Below are 18,391 nucleotides of genomic sequence, written 5' to 3'. Positions count from 1 at the left end.
CAGTAATATCCTTCCAGTTTGTGACTGGGTAAAAAATATTTTTGTGACTGGGTAAATTAAAATATTTGCGAACTAAAAGAATAGAAAATTATAATATTTAACGAGAAATAGGATTCAATAAGATTTTCAGTAAACAATTTTTTTCTTATTTTTGGTAAATCATGCGGATTTACTGTAACCACCTAAGAAAAAAATTGACAGCATTTTAAAGGTGCTGTAAAAAAAGTACAAGTAGGCACGCAGTTGCCAAAAACAAGGTACTTTTTTTCTTTTTTTTCCCCCTACATCCCTGGGCCGGACATCCAATTAAGTATACTCGGCCCAGAGACGTCTTTTGACTCTAAGGCGGTCTTCCCGCCCACCGGTTTTACACCCGGCACGGCAGGTCAACCGCCCCGGTACTAGATCTTTTCTTGCCTGCCTCTAATTCCCGCCGACGAGGGCAAAGCCCGGCTATGCCGTTCCCCACCCCCGCCGACAGAAACCGGGTCTCGGTCTTCATGCCATTTGCCTCAAACCAGCGCGACCAGCACAAGGAGCGCGCGCACCCCCAAAACCAGCCACGCCGGCCGAGTCTAGGTCTTTTAATTTTATCCCCGCGAAATCTCCCCGGACTCCCCGTCCCCTCACCGAAACCTGCACGCCAGGGCATACAGGCTCTCAGAGACGGGGCTGTCCACCTATCCCTATTAACGATTGAACCTAACGATTCCTTCGTCGCGCCTCCTCTTCCTTAGTGCGAAGAACCGTACCGGCGAAATTGTTAAAAACGTTCCAGTTCTGCTCCCTCCTTAGCGACCACTCTACTATGTTATTCGCGTTCAGGTTATTGACTGCTACGAATTGTCTGTATTGTGCCCATCTTCGGCATTCGAACATCGTATGCTCTGCGTCGTCCACCATCTGGCAATAGTCGCAGTTGGGTGTGTCTCTCTTGCCGAATCTTTTTAAATAGTAATCAAAACATCCATGACCCGACATCATCTGTGTTATGTAAAAGGTACTTGTACACTTTTAAACTTTCGTTCAATGGATAGCCGTCTGAACCTAACCTAAGTTAGGACCTAACTTAACCTAAGTTCTACAAAAATATTCTGCTATAAATCTTTATAGTCTAACTCGTGAAGTTCTTTCCAAACTTCATCTAATCATCACAACTAATTTAAAAATCCTTACAGTAACATTTCATTCCAGAGGTCTCTATTATTTTTCAATTTGTTTTTCCTAATGTCCATGTTTCGTTTTTATAAAACATTACACGCCTCACAATTTTATATATTTATAAAATAAAATAAAAATATTACTTAGTATTATATATATAAGTAAAACTATTGTGTCTGCCTACAATTAATCTTAATTCTGATTATTTTTTCAATTACTTCAACACCTACATGAAATAGTCGTATAGTTTTTGTCCTAACACGCAGAAAAGTTATGAATAAATAATTTAATTCAAAAAATGAAGATTAAAATTATATATTTTAAACATAAATCCTTTGACAATTAATATAGCCATTCAGTTATGTAATTTGAAGAAAGCGCAGTTCATAAAATCCATAAACACATGATAATTATTTAAAAATTATCTTACAATAAAAACATAAAAGGAAGATTGGAGTAACCTTTGATCTTATAAAATAAATAATATAGGGGGATAGAAACTCATTTTTTTTTTAATTTGATAATAGAATTTCTTTAAAAATCGAAAAAAGATCATTTTAAACGAAAATTTTTGTATATTTTATTCTAAAGTAATTTTTTTGGTACAGTAATTCTAAAAAACTCTACATAAAAATGAAAAACTGATTAGACAAACTAAGCGCACCTAAATTTTTTATGTTACAAAATTCGGATTTGTCAGACTGTAATCTCAAACAATTGTAAATATTGACAATTTAACAGGAAATTCGTTAGCAGTAATGAAATATCTATTTTATTATTAAACAGAAAACTCATTGTTGTTGATTTAATTTAAGTTTTTATCAGTAAATGTTTTTGTTAATTTCTATTAACAAAGTGAATGAAAGAGTGTGTCTTGTGATAATAGAATCAATTTTCATTCAAGTTTTTTTTCGAATCTTATCCTCATAATGAAAATTTAAAATAGCAAAGAAGTGATAGTATAAGTAATAAAAAAAAAAGTTAGTGGTATTATTCGATAAGCGAATAAATGTAGGCAAATGTCCAGAGAACCTCCTCTAATTTTATCAGTTGAGATCCACCGATAAGACTAAGGACAGAACAGTTATAAAATAAAGGTGTTGAGGGGGAAAAAATAGAAAAATTAAACACAAACTCTTTTTTTTTTTACACTAGTTAAGCATTTTAGCAGAAAATATTACCCTTACGAAAAGAATATTTATTAAAAAGTAGTTTCCTTCAAAGAGTTCTTTTTTATTTCAAAAATATAGTCAGTTTCACTGTTGGTAAAACAGTTTTGTTTAATTTACTAGTTAAATAATTTCTAGCCTGAAAATTAACAAAATGGCATTTTATAGATTTTAAATTTCGATAAAATTATTTGCTGGAACAGGTTATGTTGCGACTTACTTCTCCGGCTATGTATTTTGTTAAAAGATTTCAGATCAGGAATTCAAGGAAACTAAAATTTTAATCAATTTTCGGACGTAATATTTTTTGGGGTTTTCTTTCCCGGTAATTGATAATTCAGCTTGTATTATTCGAATGAAAATATGCATTACAGTTTTACAAAAATGATCATAAATGTGAATCATTCATAACTTATGATTCGAAATTATGTAATTTAATTATCGATATAATAAATAAAAATAATATAAATAATAGATTCATTAAAAACAGTTAAAACCTTTTACAAAAATAAATAAATAAGATTTTTTTATTATTTTTTTTCAGCATTTTCGAATTAAAATAATAGATTAACATAGTTATTTCTTTGTAATAATTTTAATGATATAAAAACTCACCTTACTGAAAACTTAAAAAAAGATAATACACACGCACACCAAAGCTTACGCTTAACAGAAGAGATTCCAGTTGTTTTGAGTGACTGCGTAATTATGATTCATTTTTTCGTTATCCTACCTATATAATAAACATCAAGTTACAAAGGTCTACATTTTTTTATCTTTATGAGAAAGAAGAGTTTTTTTTTGACAGATTAAAACGTTATTTCAACAACGATACCTCTAGACATTGTCCTTTATTATCGTATCACCTGCAATCCCTTTGTTATACGAAAACTAAATGATTAATACATCTGAACTTTGTTATTTTTATTACGGTATATCTCGATAAGAATTTTCTTCCCTAATGAAGCAATCAAGCATGACACGTGCTTGACAAATATAACCCAATCAGCAAATGTTAGTTTATCAATAATATTTGCCATTAATTTGCTTGGAAATCATTTATCATACATTGTTTAAAATTGGAGATATAAAGGATCGGTTTCTTTCCACGAATACTTAATCGATTTTATTGTTTTATAACAATAAAATTGATTTTATTTGTTTTTTTAACAGGCTGTACAAAATAATATTTTTATATTTATGTTAAATATTAAAATAAACAATTATTATAAGATTGGATAATTAGTAGGAAAATCCTACAAAATAGCATTTTATAGGATTAAAAATTACATTTTTTTTAATTAAAAACATTTGTTTTTAACTACAAAAAAAGTTACTTATTTACTACACGTAATGAGTTTATAAAGTAAACAAGAATTTTTATATTTATAAATATTTTAGTAAATGGATTATTTGTCATAGTACACAAATACTTGAGATCTTAACATAATTTTTTATATAATCTATGTAGAATATATCACTTTATATATTTTACTAACCGAAATTAAAAATAGGCATCTTCAAATCTGTTTATATTAATTTTTTCTTTACTTTAAAGAATATCCTGAAATTAATTCAGTTTCATCATAACATACATATAACATCAGAAACGGTACATATACCCTGGATGATAGCACATAAAACTGACCAGAAATTTCCTGGAAGGATCAAGGAAAACACCATGAATAAATCAGCATTAATATAAAATCAATAAACAAAAACTAGGAATAGTTTTCCCCCATATTAATATATAATATTACAGGACACAATTAGGTAAAGATATAAATAAAATAGAAATTGAAGTTAATTGAACAATTTTACTGTTTGTAACATTTAAGTACCTTTAAAACTTGTATGAGAAAACTGAATTTATTTCATTAGTATTATTTTTAAAATTTCAAGGGATTAATAATTGTTACTGTAAAACAAATTTTATAATTAATTTATCCTCTAACAATATACCAAAAAAATTTTACTTTAAAATCATTATTATCATTATCAGAAATTTCTTTCCAAGAAGTTGGAACAATCAGAATCTGTAAATCAACACTGTGAAGTACTTGTCTCATAGCTGAAAGAACATTTGGGTATCCAATACGACTTTTATTGTTTGAATTGAAACCAGAAGTGTTTGTTAAGTAAAAATAGCAGTCATTATAATGGTTAGTAGGCTCTTGGCAAATCATAGGTATACCAAAAGGCAAATGCTCTTTTTTTTGTTTTAACTACTGGGTTAGTTTAATGTAGCACTTGATGATGGTACATGTGGAGCCCAAGATTTATCTGGTCTCCCAAGAGAGAGTCAAAATGATGTTTTTAAGCAGATTAATACTGGTTTTCGTTAACTTTTCATGGTGAATTCTACAGAATTTTTATAAGCTTGATTTTTATTCATTGAAAGATTCAAAATGTTTTAATGAATGAAAGTAAACAAATATTACAGAAATACTTATTTAATTATAAAAATAATTAAGTTTTAATTTATAAATACTTAATTACTTAAAATACTTCATAAAATTGTTTCACCATGGATTGCAATCAAACAGCGCAAAACACACACACACACACACCATAAAAATTTAAAAAAATGTTTTAATGTCATAAAAATCTTTGACTAAATTTATGGCATCACTTATGAAACTATCTTTATAATATGTGTATGATAAGACCTCTACAACAACCAAAGAACACAGCAAGTCATACCAAGAGCTGAACTCATACTAAAGAAAATTTCATCACGTTGAATTACTCATTACTTTACTAACTGACATGTCTATACATGTCTGGCTTGACATGAAATGACATCATTCGACTTATGAACCAAATGTAGGTCTACAGCATGCATCACAATATAAATCAGATGTGAATAAGCAAACATACAGACATTCTAACCTATTTGTATTGTTAACAAATAAATCTAAGGGGTGGCAACAAGAACTTTACATGGTGGGGTTGTTTAGAATACATTTTCAGAGTCAGCATATAAAATACTATATAGAACACCTACTCCCTTTTCAGTTCTAAATTTTATGTTGACCAGTGTAATCATTAATTGTATTAACTATACACAACTCATTAACTCATAACTTTTTAATTACACAACAAAATAATTATGTTTCCATAATATGACTGGCAAATGCTAATCAGAATTACTCAGAGAAAAAAATATATATCACAAAAGAACTACATTTTTACAAGAAACCACACACCATGTCATTGACTAAGTTGTTATTACCTGGTGATTGTGTATTTGTTTTGCTGCTTTTATTTTTAACTCACTTATACGTCATTTTTATCCACTTGTGAAAGCATTAAGGAAGAAAATGACATATTCTATATCTAACTGACTTAAAATACCTCAAATGATGCTTAGTATTAGTGCCACTAAACAATTTTTCAGACTGATTCTAGTAAATATAAATTAAATATAATGCAGCTAGCAATTACTAATATTTTTAATAAGCATTTTTAATAATTTAATATATATTAGTTTTTATAGTTGTTTCTTTTTAAAACAGTACAATATTTTATATTTTTATTTTTCCCCATCATTGGCTTATTATTGTAAGCTAAGAATCATCCATAAACAAATGAATATTTTTTAATCATTCATATATGGCACTATAATACAGTTCTGTAGTACTATCAGTATAATCCACCAGGGTGGTCTAATAGTTAATTTGTCATTGCAAATCAGCTGATTTTGAAGTCAAGAATTCTAAGGTTCAAATTCTAGTAAAGAAAGTTACTTTTATACGGAGTTGAATACTAGATCTTGGATACTGTTGTTCTTTGCTGGTTGGGTTTCAATTAACCTCACATCTCAGAAATGGTAGACCTGAGATTGTACAAGACTACACTTCATTTACATTCCATACATATCAACCTCTGAAGTATAATACCTTAAGGTGGCTCCAGAGGCTAAACGGAAAAAAGAATGCTATCAGTATATAAGGGTCATTCAATAATTAAATAGGCAAAAACTTTTGGTGGAGGAAACGCTTAATGGAGGTAATTGAAACTTTTGTTAAGTGTTAGTTGGCAACCTTGCAAAGAGTGTTATGAACACACAATATGGCAGTAGTTGTATGAACCATGCGGTTTACACATGGGTGGAAAAGTTAAAAAGTGGCTGCAAAATCGTGACCAACGAGCACTGCTCTGGGCATCCAGTAACAGTGTTGACCTTGGTATTAGATTCTCATATTGATTCACATATCTAAGAAGACCGACAACTAACAATTGAAAAAATTGCTGAAAAATGTCAAGTTAGTGTTAGCACAGTTCATTACATCATTCGAAATAAACTGAACTACCATAAGACTTGTGCAAGGTGGTTCCCAGAGAACCTACCATTCATCAGAAAACCGAGAGATTTCACATTTGCAATAAACTCAAAAATAGTTTCAATAATGAAGGCGACACATTTTTGGACAGGAGTTTAACCTGTGATGAAACTTGGATACATCAATTGAGCCAAAGTCCAAGCGTCAAAGCATGCAGTGCAAACACCCTGAATCATCTGTTCGTAATAAATTCAAAACGCAACCATCGGCTGGTAAGGTCATGTTAACCATCTTTTGGAATGCCCATGGTCCGATTTTCTGTGAGGAGCAATGCACTATCAACAGCCTATACTACTCAGCCATGATTAAAAACAAAGTCAAGGCCATGTTGAACGTAATGTCCAGGATGGCAGAGGAAAGTTTGCTTCTTCTTCAAAACAACGCTGGACCTCATATGGCACAGCTGATGCTGGAAACAATTGGCAAAGGGGGTTGGGAGCTCCTACCTCATCCTTCTTACAGCCCTATCCTTACCCCTTTGGATTTTTATCTATTTGGTCCGATGAAAGAAGCTTTGCACAGCATTAAGTTCAACAACAACGAAGAGGTAAAAAAAAGTTACAAAACTGGCTTTGAGATCAAGGTAAAGAATTTTTCGTTGAGGGGATAAGAAGACTTGTAAAACGATTGGACAAGTGCAGAGAAGTTGGTGGGGATTACATGGGAAAGTAGACAAAAAAATTATATTTATTAATACACCGCTTTTGCTGTACAGCTATTTGTCTGTTTCATTATTGAATGACCCTTGTACATTATGTATTCATATATAAGTATTATTCATATATACTATTAATTATATAGTGTGAAATTGTTTAAAATGTTATTCAGCTGTTACTTTTGAAGGATACATTTTTGATAATAATCATCCTCAAAAAAAAAACTTTGTTTTATTTAAATTTTGCAGTTCAGTGATTAATAATACAGGAACTGACAGCACACTATGGTTGTAACATCTGTTTTGATTAGAATATGACATTTTGATACTAACAACTGCTTTCCAGTATAGAATTCTTTTAGAAGTTTAGCTTAAATGAATAATTAGGAACCACTGATTACTGTACATGTTTGTTGAACCTTGGATGCTGATGCTATGTTCTTACAATGTTGGTAAGATATTACTATAAACAAAAAAAAATAAACCACAAAACAAATATCAAGGATACAAATTCATTGAGTACTAGGTACTTATTTTAATTTATGTGTGCTTTAATTCACATTATCATACCCTTCATTTAAAAAAAAATGTATGTATTTAATAAATTAATATTCTGTTAGTTTACATTTGTATATGTAGTTTGTATTTATTCTACTTCAATATAAACTGGCGCTTGGTTGTCACAGTCCTCATGGTGCTGCACAGATCAAATAATTAGGACTGTTCATTAAAAGTGAAGGGGTTCCAGAAGTATCTGAGAAACTGGGAAGATTTCATTAACCAAATAATTATGTGTTAATTTGAAATAATGTTAACATATAAATTTCAATGCATTACACAGTGTTAACTTCCATGCTACCAGTTTATTAAAAAATAATGTATGCATTAAAAGTGGTGAATGAACTTGGGAAGGGGTCAATGACTGACCATGCAAAAATTAGCAGAAAACAGACCAATAAAAATTAAATTAATTTCATGACAGAAATTAACATGAGACCAGAAGATTTAAAAGTAAGTAATATTGTCTTCTAAAACAACTTATTCATCAGTTTCAGATTTTAAATTGTGGAATACAAACTTCTCAGTAAAAGTGAATCTGTCAATAAGTATTCCTAAATAATTACATAAATAATAAATAATTGCATTATTAATTTTGTTGCAGCTAGTTTTGTTGTATGCTGTTTTTCTAGCTCTATAATTCATTATTTGCATGTATGCTTCTGAGAAAAAAGAGATTGATCATCTAATCCCATAACTTTGATGATCGCCATCCTTGCAAAAAAATTCCTTTGTTTATATTTAATTTTTATAGTTAAGTTAATATAGGAACACAACATACATTATAGTTTTAATCAGGATTTAAATATGATAATTAAAGTTACTAAACAACTGTATTGATTAGAATATGACATTTTGATAGAAACAACAGCTCCCATATGTTGCCAGTTTTGTATAATAACCCAAGTAGTAATGGGGAGGTCAAAGTAATTTGAAAGCTGATTAATTCATGTGTAAAGATTAATTTTCTGTTTATTTGTTTTGTTTCTCTTTTTATATTTAATGTTATTGACTGATAGTAAACTCATATTTATTTTAGATTTACATAAAAGAAGTAAACTGTTTACTAAACATTTTTTGAGATTATTTTAATATATTTCTAAATATTTTAGAATTATTTAATAACCTACTTTCTTAATTCCTTTTGTGAACAGAACTCTTGAAAATTCCCTAAATATTTTCATATGCTTCTTATTTTAATTTGAGAAAAAAATCAAAATATAAATTTTCATTAAAAAATAGTAAATAATAAACAGAATTTTAAATTAAAAACATTTTTGTTTTTACAAATGCTTGATGCCCTCAATTAAGGAATTTGTATTTTTATTTCCAGCAAAAGAGACATATACACTGAACAAACCAGTAAATTCATGTACAATTCATTGGTCAGTATGGCTCAGAGGATTAGTGCTTGCCTTTCCATGTGGAGGATTTAGTGTTTGAGGTATGGCAGTTAAATGTTACTGATATTAGCTCCTTAATGCTGTTTCTTGGCCAATATTCTGTTGATTCCTTATTGACAGTACATCAACATAAAATTGTCAAGTCAAGACATGGAGATCCAGGATGTAACACTACAGTGCACTCACTATTTAAACAGAGATAACCAGAGATGTTCAGATATTCTAGGAATAAATACACAATATTTTTTACAAAGCTTGCTGTTGGCTAAGTCAGAACAGAATAGTTAGGAGAGGTGTTATTGCAATATATTTTCTAATAAATCTTACAGTAGACTGATTCAATAACCTCCTGTACAAGTGGAAAAAAAGAGGCCTTGTGATATGTATTCTATTGACCATTGGCATTATTTACATATCTTGTTAGATTATTTCTAAGTAAACTGCTAGTTTAAGGAAATGTAGTCCAAACAACTTCTAACCAACACTTAAAATACTGGTAATGTAATTTCTTAAAAATATAAAGTCACACATCTGTTTGTAAAAACCAATATAATATTATGATTTGGCAAATTTTAAGTGTTTTTATAATATTTTAAAAACTGTATTTTCCCATAAAAATTGTTTTCTACTGGTTGTGAAAATAAAATTTAAAAATAGATCTACTTACTTTCTTTAAAAACAAATCCAAAATAGAAGAGACATCTAATAAATAGCAAGGATGGTTTATCATATGTTGGTTTATTGTTCTATTAATACTTCATAAAACATTACCTATTGGTGTAATTACTTTTCAAAATTCTTGAAAAATAACATAAAACTTTACCATTTTCTAATAAACTATGAGTAGTTCATACTGTTTTTTATTAGTCTAAAAACTTTATTTTGGTTCTTTTTTTCTTAAGCCCTTTATCAGAAATACACTCAATATAAATCTTGCTGTTTATGTATTCATTTCAGCTGTCGTTGAATGACTAAAGGTGATGAAAACATTTGTTTACTACTTTCTTTTGCAAATGATACTAGTTTTCTTATATAGAGAAATATTTTCTGAATGCTTCTGAATTTCAGCTTGAAGGTAACAAAAATTTAACAGTGTAGGTTTAAATATGTTTTTAGTGGTGTTCTAAAATTCAGCCTAATATAGCCAGATTAATTATTAATAATAAAAAATAAAACACCTTTAAAAATTAACAGTTATAATTATCATAATTATAATTTAAAAAAGTGATTAATTTTTTCTGACTTACTTAAGCTTTCCATTTTCAAACTGCAGTTTTTAACCCATACTTTATATGTATTTTATTCTGTGAAATGTAGCATGAGAAAAATTACATGCTCAAAAGAGGTTTTCCTTAAATGTGTTTAAATTCAACAGTTTTTAAATTTAAAATAAAAATATAAAAATAAAAAATAAGCTAACATAATTTTTTGTATAGTTTTTTAATGGTTAGGTAAACAGCTAAAAGAACAATGAACTTTATAATAAAAGCTGAAATAATTACAGAATTGTATAACCCCAACTTTAAAAAGAGACAATAAGTTGAAAAGTAATGTGTGCTTAAGTAAATAATATAAGTTTTATGAATAATAAGAAACAATGCCAGTTTAAAAAAAAACATGTGATGAATAACGTTTTTTACATGTGGTAAACACTTTCTCATCTGTTGATTTGAAACACATTTTCTTGTAAAAAAAAAAAAAAAAAACACAGAAAGAGATTATAAAAGATAAATAAGAAGTAATATTTTCTGTTTAGTTCTGAACATATTTGTCATAATATTCACATGCTCATGACAATGATGAATAATTATTAAAATATATTCTCTGTGATTGTGTTTGGGAATACTGTTGATATCTAGGTTTACTCTACATTTATCACTAGGTTTTATTAATTAATTATGATAAATAAAAATAACATTTACAATTTTTAATCCTTCCATCCTTCCTCAGTATGATTAAACAATAAAATGTAAAAGACCCCACCTACTCTTCTTATATCTTATATGACAGTTTTATTATCTCCCATGTAAAATATTTAATTTAACAGAGGTACAATTACCATATGAATCTGAATTATATCATCTGTCTTTTTTATATCATAAAAATAAATAAATTTATGAATAATTTTATAAGGAGAGTTAAATCAAAACCATTATTTTTTTAAATTTACACTTTTAGTAATATGCTTAAAAAAAATAATTGTTTTTTTTTTGTCTTCAATCATTTGACTGGTTTGATGCAGCTCTCCAAGATTCCCTATATAGTGCTAGTCATTTCATTTCAGTATACCCTATGGAAGTTTCACTTCCATATAAAGCGACACTACAAACATACACTTTCAAAAATCTTTTCCTGACATTTAAATTAATTTTTGATGTAAACAAATTATATTTCTTACTGAAGGCTCGTTTAGCTTGTGCTATTCTGCATTTTATATCGCTCCTGCTTCGTCCATCTTTAGTAATTCTACTTCCCAAATAACAAAATTCTTCTACCTCCATAATCTTTTCTTCTCCTATTTTCACATTCAGTGGTCCATCATTGTTATTTCTACTACATTTCATTACTTTTGTTTTGTTCTTGTTTATTTTCATGCGATAGTTCTTGCGTAGGACTTCATCTATGCCGTTCATTGTTTCTTCTAAATCCTTTTTACTCTCGGCTAGAATTACTATATCATCAGCTAATTGTAGCATCTTTATCTTTTCACCTTGTACTGTTACTCCGAATCTAAATTGTTCTTTAACATCATTAACTGCTAGTTCCATGTAAAGATTAAAAAGTAACGGAGATAGGGAACATCCTTGTTGGACTCCCTTTCAAATAATTGTTACCAAATGGAATGTTTTTATTAACTGGTTATTTTCTAATACATAATTTATTTATAATATTGACTGCAATGTGTAAAATTAATATTAAAATGAGAAAAATAATTTAATTTTATTTATTAGATCCTAAAGGAAACATAAACACTCAACCCAGAGCTAAAAAATAAGTTGTCGTGACTGCTCTATATACTAAAACTGGGCAAGTGCATCAATCTTATATGTATATGTATATGCATATATATATAAATGAATTTTTGTTTGTTTATCCTGTATGATTCCTATACCATTCATCCGATTGTGATGAAACTTTGGTGAGTTGTTGTGTGCACGCCCGCAAAGGTTTCTGAATTAGTTTGGACCCGATAAGTGGCACTGGGATGAGATATTTTGAAAAATTGTATTTTTGGTCCAATTTGCCTCATATTCAGAATAAATATTAGTTACGTGAAAAGAAAAATTTTTGCAAAAACTATACCCGCCAGGTGGCATCGGTGTCGAGATATTTACAAAACAAACAAATATACAAACAGACGTTCTTCTTATTATACTATTATTATATATAAAAGACAATGTTCATATATGTGTCTGCTAGAGACTGAAAAACTACTGGACCAATTTACATGACGGTAAAAGGGAGAAGGGAAAAAAGAAAAAGGGATGAAGGAAAGATGGAAAAATGGAAAAAATAAAAAAGGGAAAAGGGGGAAAACTGGGAAAAGAAAAAGGAAAAATGGAAAGGAAAAAGGGAAAAAAGGAGAAAGGAAATAGGGATATAGAGGAAAGGGGAAGGGGATATGGGAATAGGGAAATGTAGAAAAGGGAAAAAGAGATATAGTGAACAGTTAAATTTTGTGAAGTTCCTTAATGTTCAGTTTTTAATGTTTTATCAAACTCTTATTTGTATTCATTTAATCTATATATATATATATATTCAAATCTAACAATGACAAAGCATTGCCAGGTCAGCTAGTCTTTACATAAAAAGAACACAACAAGCACTACAATATCATTGATCACCTATTCAAATCACCTCATAGAAACATTTATGCGTACAAATTTATGAAGCTCATTATTTTAATTTATCCCATAGCACTTAAATAAAAGTCATGAAACTGTCATTCTAAAACACAAAATTTACAAATTCTAAATATGACAGATTCATTGTACTATGAGTAAATAAACTAACACAATACACATCAAATATAATATTCGAAAACATAAATAATGGGTTTTCCTAACCATTTAAGGACCAATATTTCAAACATTTCCAATACATTGTATTTATTTTATACTCACAAATAAGTGTTATTACAACATATAATCCTTTTCATTACATGTATGATACTTTTTTTAGCCTCTGGGCCCACCGATAGATATTGCTTCAGAGGATGAAATGAAATAACAATTTTGTAGCATGTGAAATGCCATCCCTGATCGGGATTCAAACCCAGGACCTCCGGATGAAAGGCTGAGATACTACCTCTTGCACTACAGAGGCTGGTTTCATTACATATAACTAAGACTTATATGTTAATTCTTAAAAACATATAACTTAAAGATAGTGTAAATGAAACAAAATATATTTTCCATTTTTAATGCAAGTTGCAAGCTCAATTACAACCAAAATAATTTGTCATTTAACAAACAAGTGTTAACAAACAATTATTTTTTACACTGATTTTTTTCAGCTTTTATAATACTGCCTATTTTTTCTGTTTAGCCTCCAGAACCATCGTAAGGTATTACTTTAGAGGATGAATAAAGATGCTATGTATGAATATAAATGAAGTGTAGTCTTGTACAGTCTCAGGTTTACCATTCCTGAGATGTGTGGTTAATTGAGACTCAACCACCAAAGAACGCCAATATCTACAATCTAGTATTCAAACCCATATAAAAGTAACTGCCTTTACTAAGATTTAAACCTTAGAACTCTTGACTTCAAAACAGCTGATTTGCTATGACGAGTTCACCATTAGACCAACCCAGTGGGTATATAATACTGCGTTTTCTTTTTCCTGTTTTAGCCTCCGGGAATTAATGTTCAGGTATTACTTCAGAGGATGAATAAGGATGATATGTATAAGTGTAGTCTTGTACAATCTCATTTCGACCATTCCTGAGATGTGTGGTTAATTGAAATATAACCACTAAAGAACACCGGTATCCATGATCTAGTATTCAAATCCATATAAAAGTAAACTGCCTTTACTAGGACTTGATTGCTAGAACTCTCGACTTCCAACTCAGCTGATTCAGGAAGACGTGTTCACCACTTGACCAATCCGGTGGGTTTATACAATATTGCCTGAAAACAGGCTACATACTAACTACATAAGGCAATTCCTTTTATTCAGAATCATACTAATAATAAAACTTATAAGCAATACAGGATCTATCAAAAACAATAAAAAATGATAATAATTTTGATGGACAAGGTGTATATAGCTTAAAATGTGCAGATTATGAATTAAAATACATTGGCAAGACCAATTGGTCATTCTCAATTGGAATATGAAAACATATCAATGGTATAAAAAAAGATCAAATAGAAAAATCTAATTTCGCTGAGCATATTATAAATAACAACAACCATAATTATAACAGAAAACTTTATTGACATTCCTGATGTTTTTAAATAATATACACATCACCAATAACTTAGAAAAGTACCATATGTATCTTAATAATGATAAATTAATAAATGAACAAACAAGATTTGAAAATGATACATTATATAAGCAAGTACTAAACAATAATTATAGAGTTGACCATGCCATTCCCCTCCCATTTTACCATAATGGTGGAGACATTCATAATGACAGGACATTAAATCGACACAATTTTAAATAAATGACGATCACTGTTATATATTTTATACACTTTACATTTCTACATATGACGACGAAGTTTTAGTTTTTTTAATAATCATATTAAAAAAAAATAAGTTCGTGAAGATGGAATTTGTTTTTGAAAGCGCTTGAAAGCATTAAAATATTTGTTGGTAAAAGGGTTTTTTATTTTAATTATTTGTAGTCAGTTATTATTTTCGTGTCCCTTTTTGTCGGTATAATTTTGATTCTTTAAAATACAGTACTACTGAGTTCCTTTCAAATTTATTATTTTAAAAATTTCATTTTTTTATTTATGTTTTCTGTAAAACGTTTCTTTCACAATTTTTGTTAGATGGATTAAATCATTATTTTAATTACTATGCGAAGGAATTAATACATGTGGATTTCATTATTGTACTTTACTTTATGCAATATACTATATCTTTGAATTACAATTTATTAAAAATTATTAATAAATTAGCTGTTTTGAATATTTTTATTATATCTTCAGTTTTGAGTTTAATGCATTTTGCGATTTATAAATCATTTAATTTTTTATTTCAAATTATCAGTCTTACCAATATTTTGTTATAAATAAAAATTAAAAAACGAAAGTGGTTTTTACTCATTTTTAAACTTTGGAAGGATTTTTTTTTTGCTTTGTTACTCAACCTGATATATTTCGCGGGAGTAGCGTGCAGGTGACAGTTAACTTTGCGTTTAGGTTATTCTATTTTGTGATTTCTATTGTACGTAACATTTACGATGTGAATAAATCTGAGGTAAATCTATAAAATGAACTATTCGAGCTGTTTATGAATGATTTAAATTTATATTATCCTAACCTTTATAGATCACATTTATTATTTTGTGATATTAATAATGATTTAATAATTACATGAGTTATAATTGTACCTCATTTTATAGATTTAATTTTTGGTGAACATTTTTTGCATGTAAGTAATGTAACTTATCAAATTTTATTTGTTGATAATAATTGTGTAGAAGTTCAGTGAGTAACAAGTTACTTTTGTATTTCTCTGCACACCTTTTTAAACTCAATTTTGCGTAAGTTTATGATTATTGCACCATTAAAGATTAGTCGACCTTTACTCTGGCTGGTGTTATTTGCATCTGGATTTCTAGATCAGCTGAACCTAAGGGATCATGGGTTCGATTCCCAGCAATGAGCTAACTTTTTTCATTCTCATTAAAACGTAAAATCTTTAAAATACATACCTGTTGTAATAATACAATTACTGTATAGTACGTAACAATTTAGTGTGATAAAATGATATTATTTAACATTTGTCGTTTCTGATTAGCTTTTTTAACATTACATTAACATTGCAGCTTATAGTGATGTCGTATTTGTACTTGTAAAAATTACTTGCTAGCTTTCTCTATTCAGCAAAGAATTTTTTAAAACTGTTTTTAACATGCGTGCTTGGTTCTCGGTATTGGATTATGTAGAGTAGATGGGTAATAATGAAGCTTCTGTTTTTTTTTATGGTAGAAGGAGCTAGCTAACCAGTAAAGTGAAGGATTCAGTAATAAAAATTGGAAAAAAGTTTTGTTAGAGATAAAATGTTTAGTAAGCTCTGTGTTAAGCAGTGTCTTTTTCTTTTTTTTAAATTACTGTACAATGAAACTGTTTACTGATAAAAATTCTCCGTATTTGTTGCTTCAGTAACATTATTTTCTTGTAGATTTTTATTACTTTTGAATTTTTTTCAATTATCCTTTTTAAGGTTAGATTTGGATAAAATTTTATTGAAACGACTGTCAAAAAATAGAAACATCTTTTATAAATGGAAATTACCTAATGTTGAGTAAAGAAATGTTTAATTAAATCTTAAAGATTCAATTGAAAAACTTGAATTTATTTCAGAACATGAGAAGAAAAAGAACAATTGAGTGTTAACTTTGATTAATATTTTGACAGTTTTTTAAAAATATTTTTCAAAAAACCTTCATTCTGGTGTACTTCTTAATAAAAAAGGAATATTTATGTAAAAATAAAAAACAAACAAAAATGCATGGATTTACGAAAAGAGTTTAGTTATACCTTAAGAAATCTTCACCATGACCACAAAGTACCATTCTATATAAAGAAATAAACATAAATTATTTATCAGTTTTTATTTAATATTTTTACACATAAAACTTGTGTGCTTCTGCATTGCCCACACTCAGTTTTATCAGTCATGTATTTAGATTAAGTGTATTAGATCTCTTCCATGCTGTTGAGTCACAGATGATAGTAGTGGATTAGTTGAAGGCTTTGTTGTTCAGTATGGATTGGAGGTCTTTAATGTTTTCATTGAGTTTCCAACATATGCTGGAATGATAGATGGAAGGAGATTGGTGAAACAAATATTGATATTACTGTTTGTAGGGTTGATGCTTGGTCTGTTGTTAATTGTATCATCTAGTGATCATCTTTGGTTGATTAGGGAGTTACAAGTTGCTTATAGATGTAGTGTTTCTTGTACAGGAAGATGGACTGGCCTTTCTTAATATTCTCTGCTAGGCTTCGTGTCTTAGATCAAAGTCTGGATGATATTTAAACTGGAATACCTGGCAAGAAGATTTTCTCTGGCTTTCATCAGTACCATTGAGAATTTAATTCCCCATAGTTCGAGTTAAGAGAGAATTGTCTTTTGGTAGACCAGAGAGCCTTTGTTGAAACAATCCGTGAACCACCTCAGGAGAGTTGCTCCATGGAGAATGATCCTGAACAGTAAGCGCTTTTGGTAGATGACTATCAAATGCAGAGATCTGAATATTTTCATTTGGTCAGGATATCAAAAAGGAATTCTTGGTTTTATTTTGTTAGAGAGCGAGAAAATAATGATCCTTGGGGTGTTGTGTATAGTCCTAGGACATAAGCATAAGAAAAATGTTCTTTGTCGGCTGTCTCGAACCAGCAAGTTTGGAATAAAGCTGAGATTCTAATATTCTACTGAATAATTTATTGTCAGATTATGTTGTGACTAATGAAACCTCGTATCAATGCAAGTTCAAGAGGAAATTGCTGCTTTTTGCTTGGATGTTTTATCCGTGAAAATTACAGAGGCAGAGGTACATCAGTTAATAAGCAGATCTGGTAGGAGTAAAACCCCTGGTTTCGATGGAATCATGGTGGAGTTTGTCTGTTCTGCTGGTATTTAGACTAGAATTTTTAATAGGATGCTATTTGCTAGCTATTTCCCTGTTTGTTGGAAAAAAGGTGTTCTTAAATTGTTGTTTAAAGTTGGTAATGAGGACCACACTGTGAACTTCTGTTAACAGGCCTTTAACATCCTTGCCAGTTATTGGAAAGATTTTTGAATAATTCTTGTATCTTTTTATTATTGATAGGTTGATTCTAGAAAGTTGTTGGTGGATGATCAGTATGGTCTTCGTCTAGACTGGGGCAAGGAAGATGCTGTTCT

The 18,391-nt window shown here is 29.3% G+C and overlaps 2 protein-coding genes across 4 annotated transcripts in view; one reads left to right on the top strand and one right to left on the bottom strand.

Moving 5' to 3' along the window:
- Positions 1–10,674, bottom strand: part of LOC142319569 (clavesin-1) — a 70,757-nt gene extending 60,083 nt beyond the window's left edge. The window contains exon 1 of one of the 2 annotated variants that reach the window (XM_075357007.1): positions 10,540–10,674. In XM_075357007.1, coding sequence (XP_075213122.1) covers positions 10,540–10,552 — 13 coding nt within the window. In that variant the 5' untranslated portion in view covers positions 10,553–10,674. Of the gene's footprint in view, positions 1–2,945; positions 3,064–10,539 lie in introns of those variants that run through there. The other variant, XM_075357008.1, reaches the window with a different exon arrangement.
- A 4,987-nt stretch (positions 10,675–15,661) lies between these two features.
- Positions 15,662–18,391, top strand: part of Orc1 (origin recognition complex subunit 1) — a 58,649-nt gene continuing 55,919 nt past the window's right edge. The window contains exon 1 of one of the 2 annotated variants that reach the window (XM_075357001.1): positions 15,662–15,736. The gene's annotated coding sequence lies outside the window, so the exon portion shown is untranslated. Of the gene's footprint in view, positions 15,911–18,391 lie in introns of both variants that reach the window. The other variant, XM_075357002.1, reaches the window with a different exon arrangement.

This window comes from Lycorma delicatula, chromosome 2 (assembly GCF_047948215.1).
Source record: "Lycorma delicatula isolate Av1 chromosome 2, ASM4794821v1, whole genome shotgun sequence".
Lineage (NCBI taxonomy): Eukaryota > Metazoa > Arthropoda > Insecta > Hemiptera > Fulgoridae > Lycorma > Lycorma delicatula.
The sequence above is the reverse complement of the archived record's forward strand: the minus strand, read 5'-3'. Positions and strand labels throughout refer to the sequence as shown.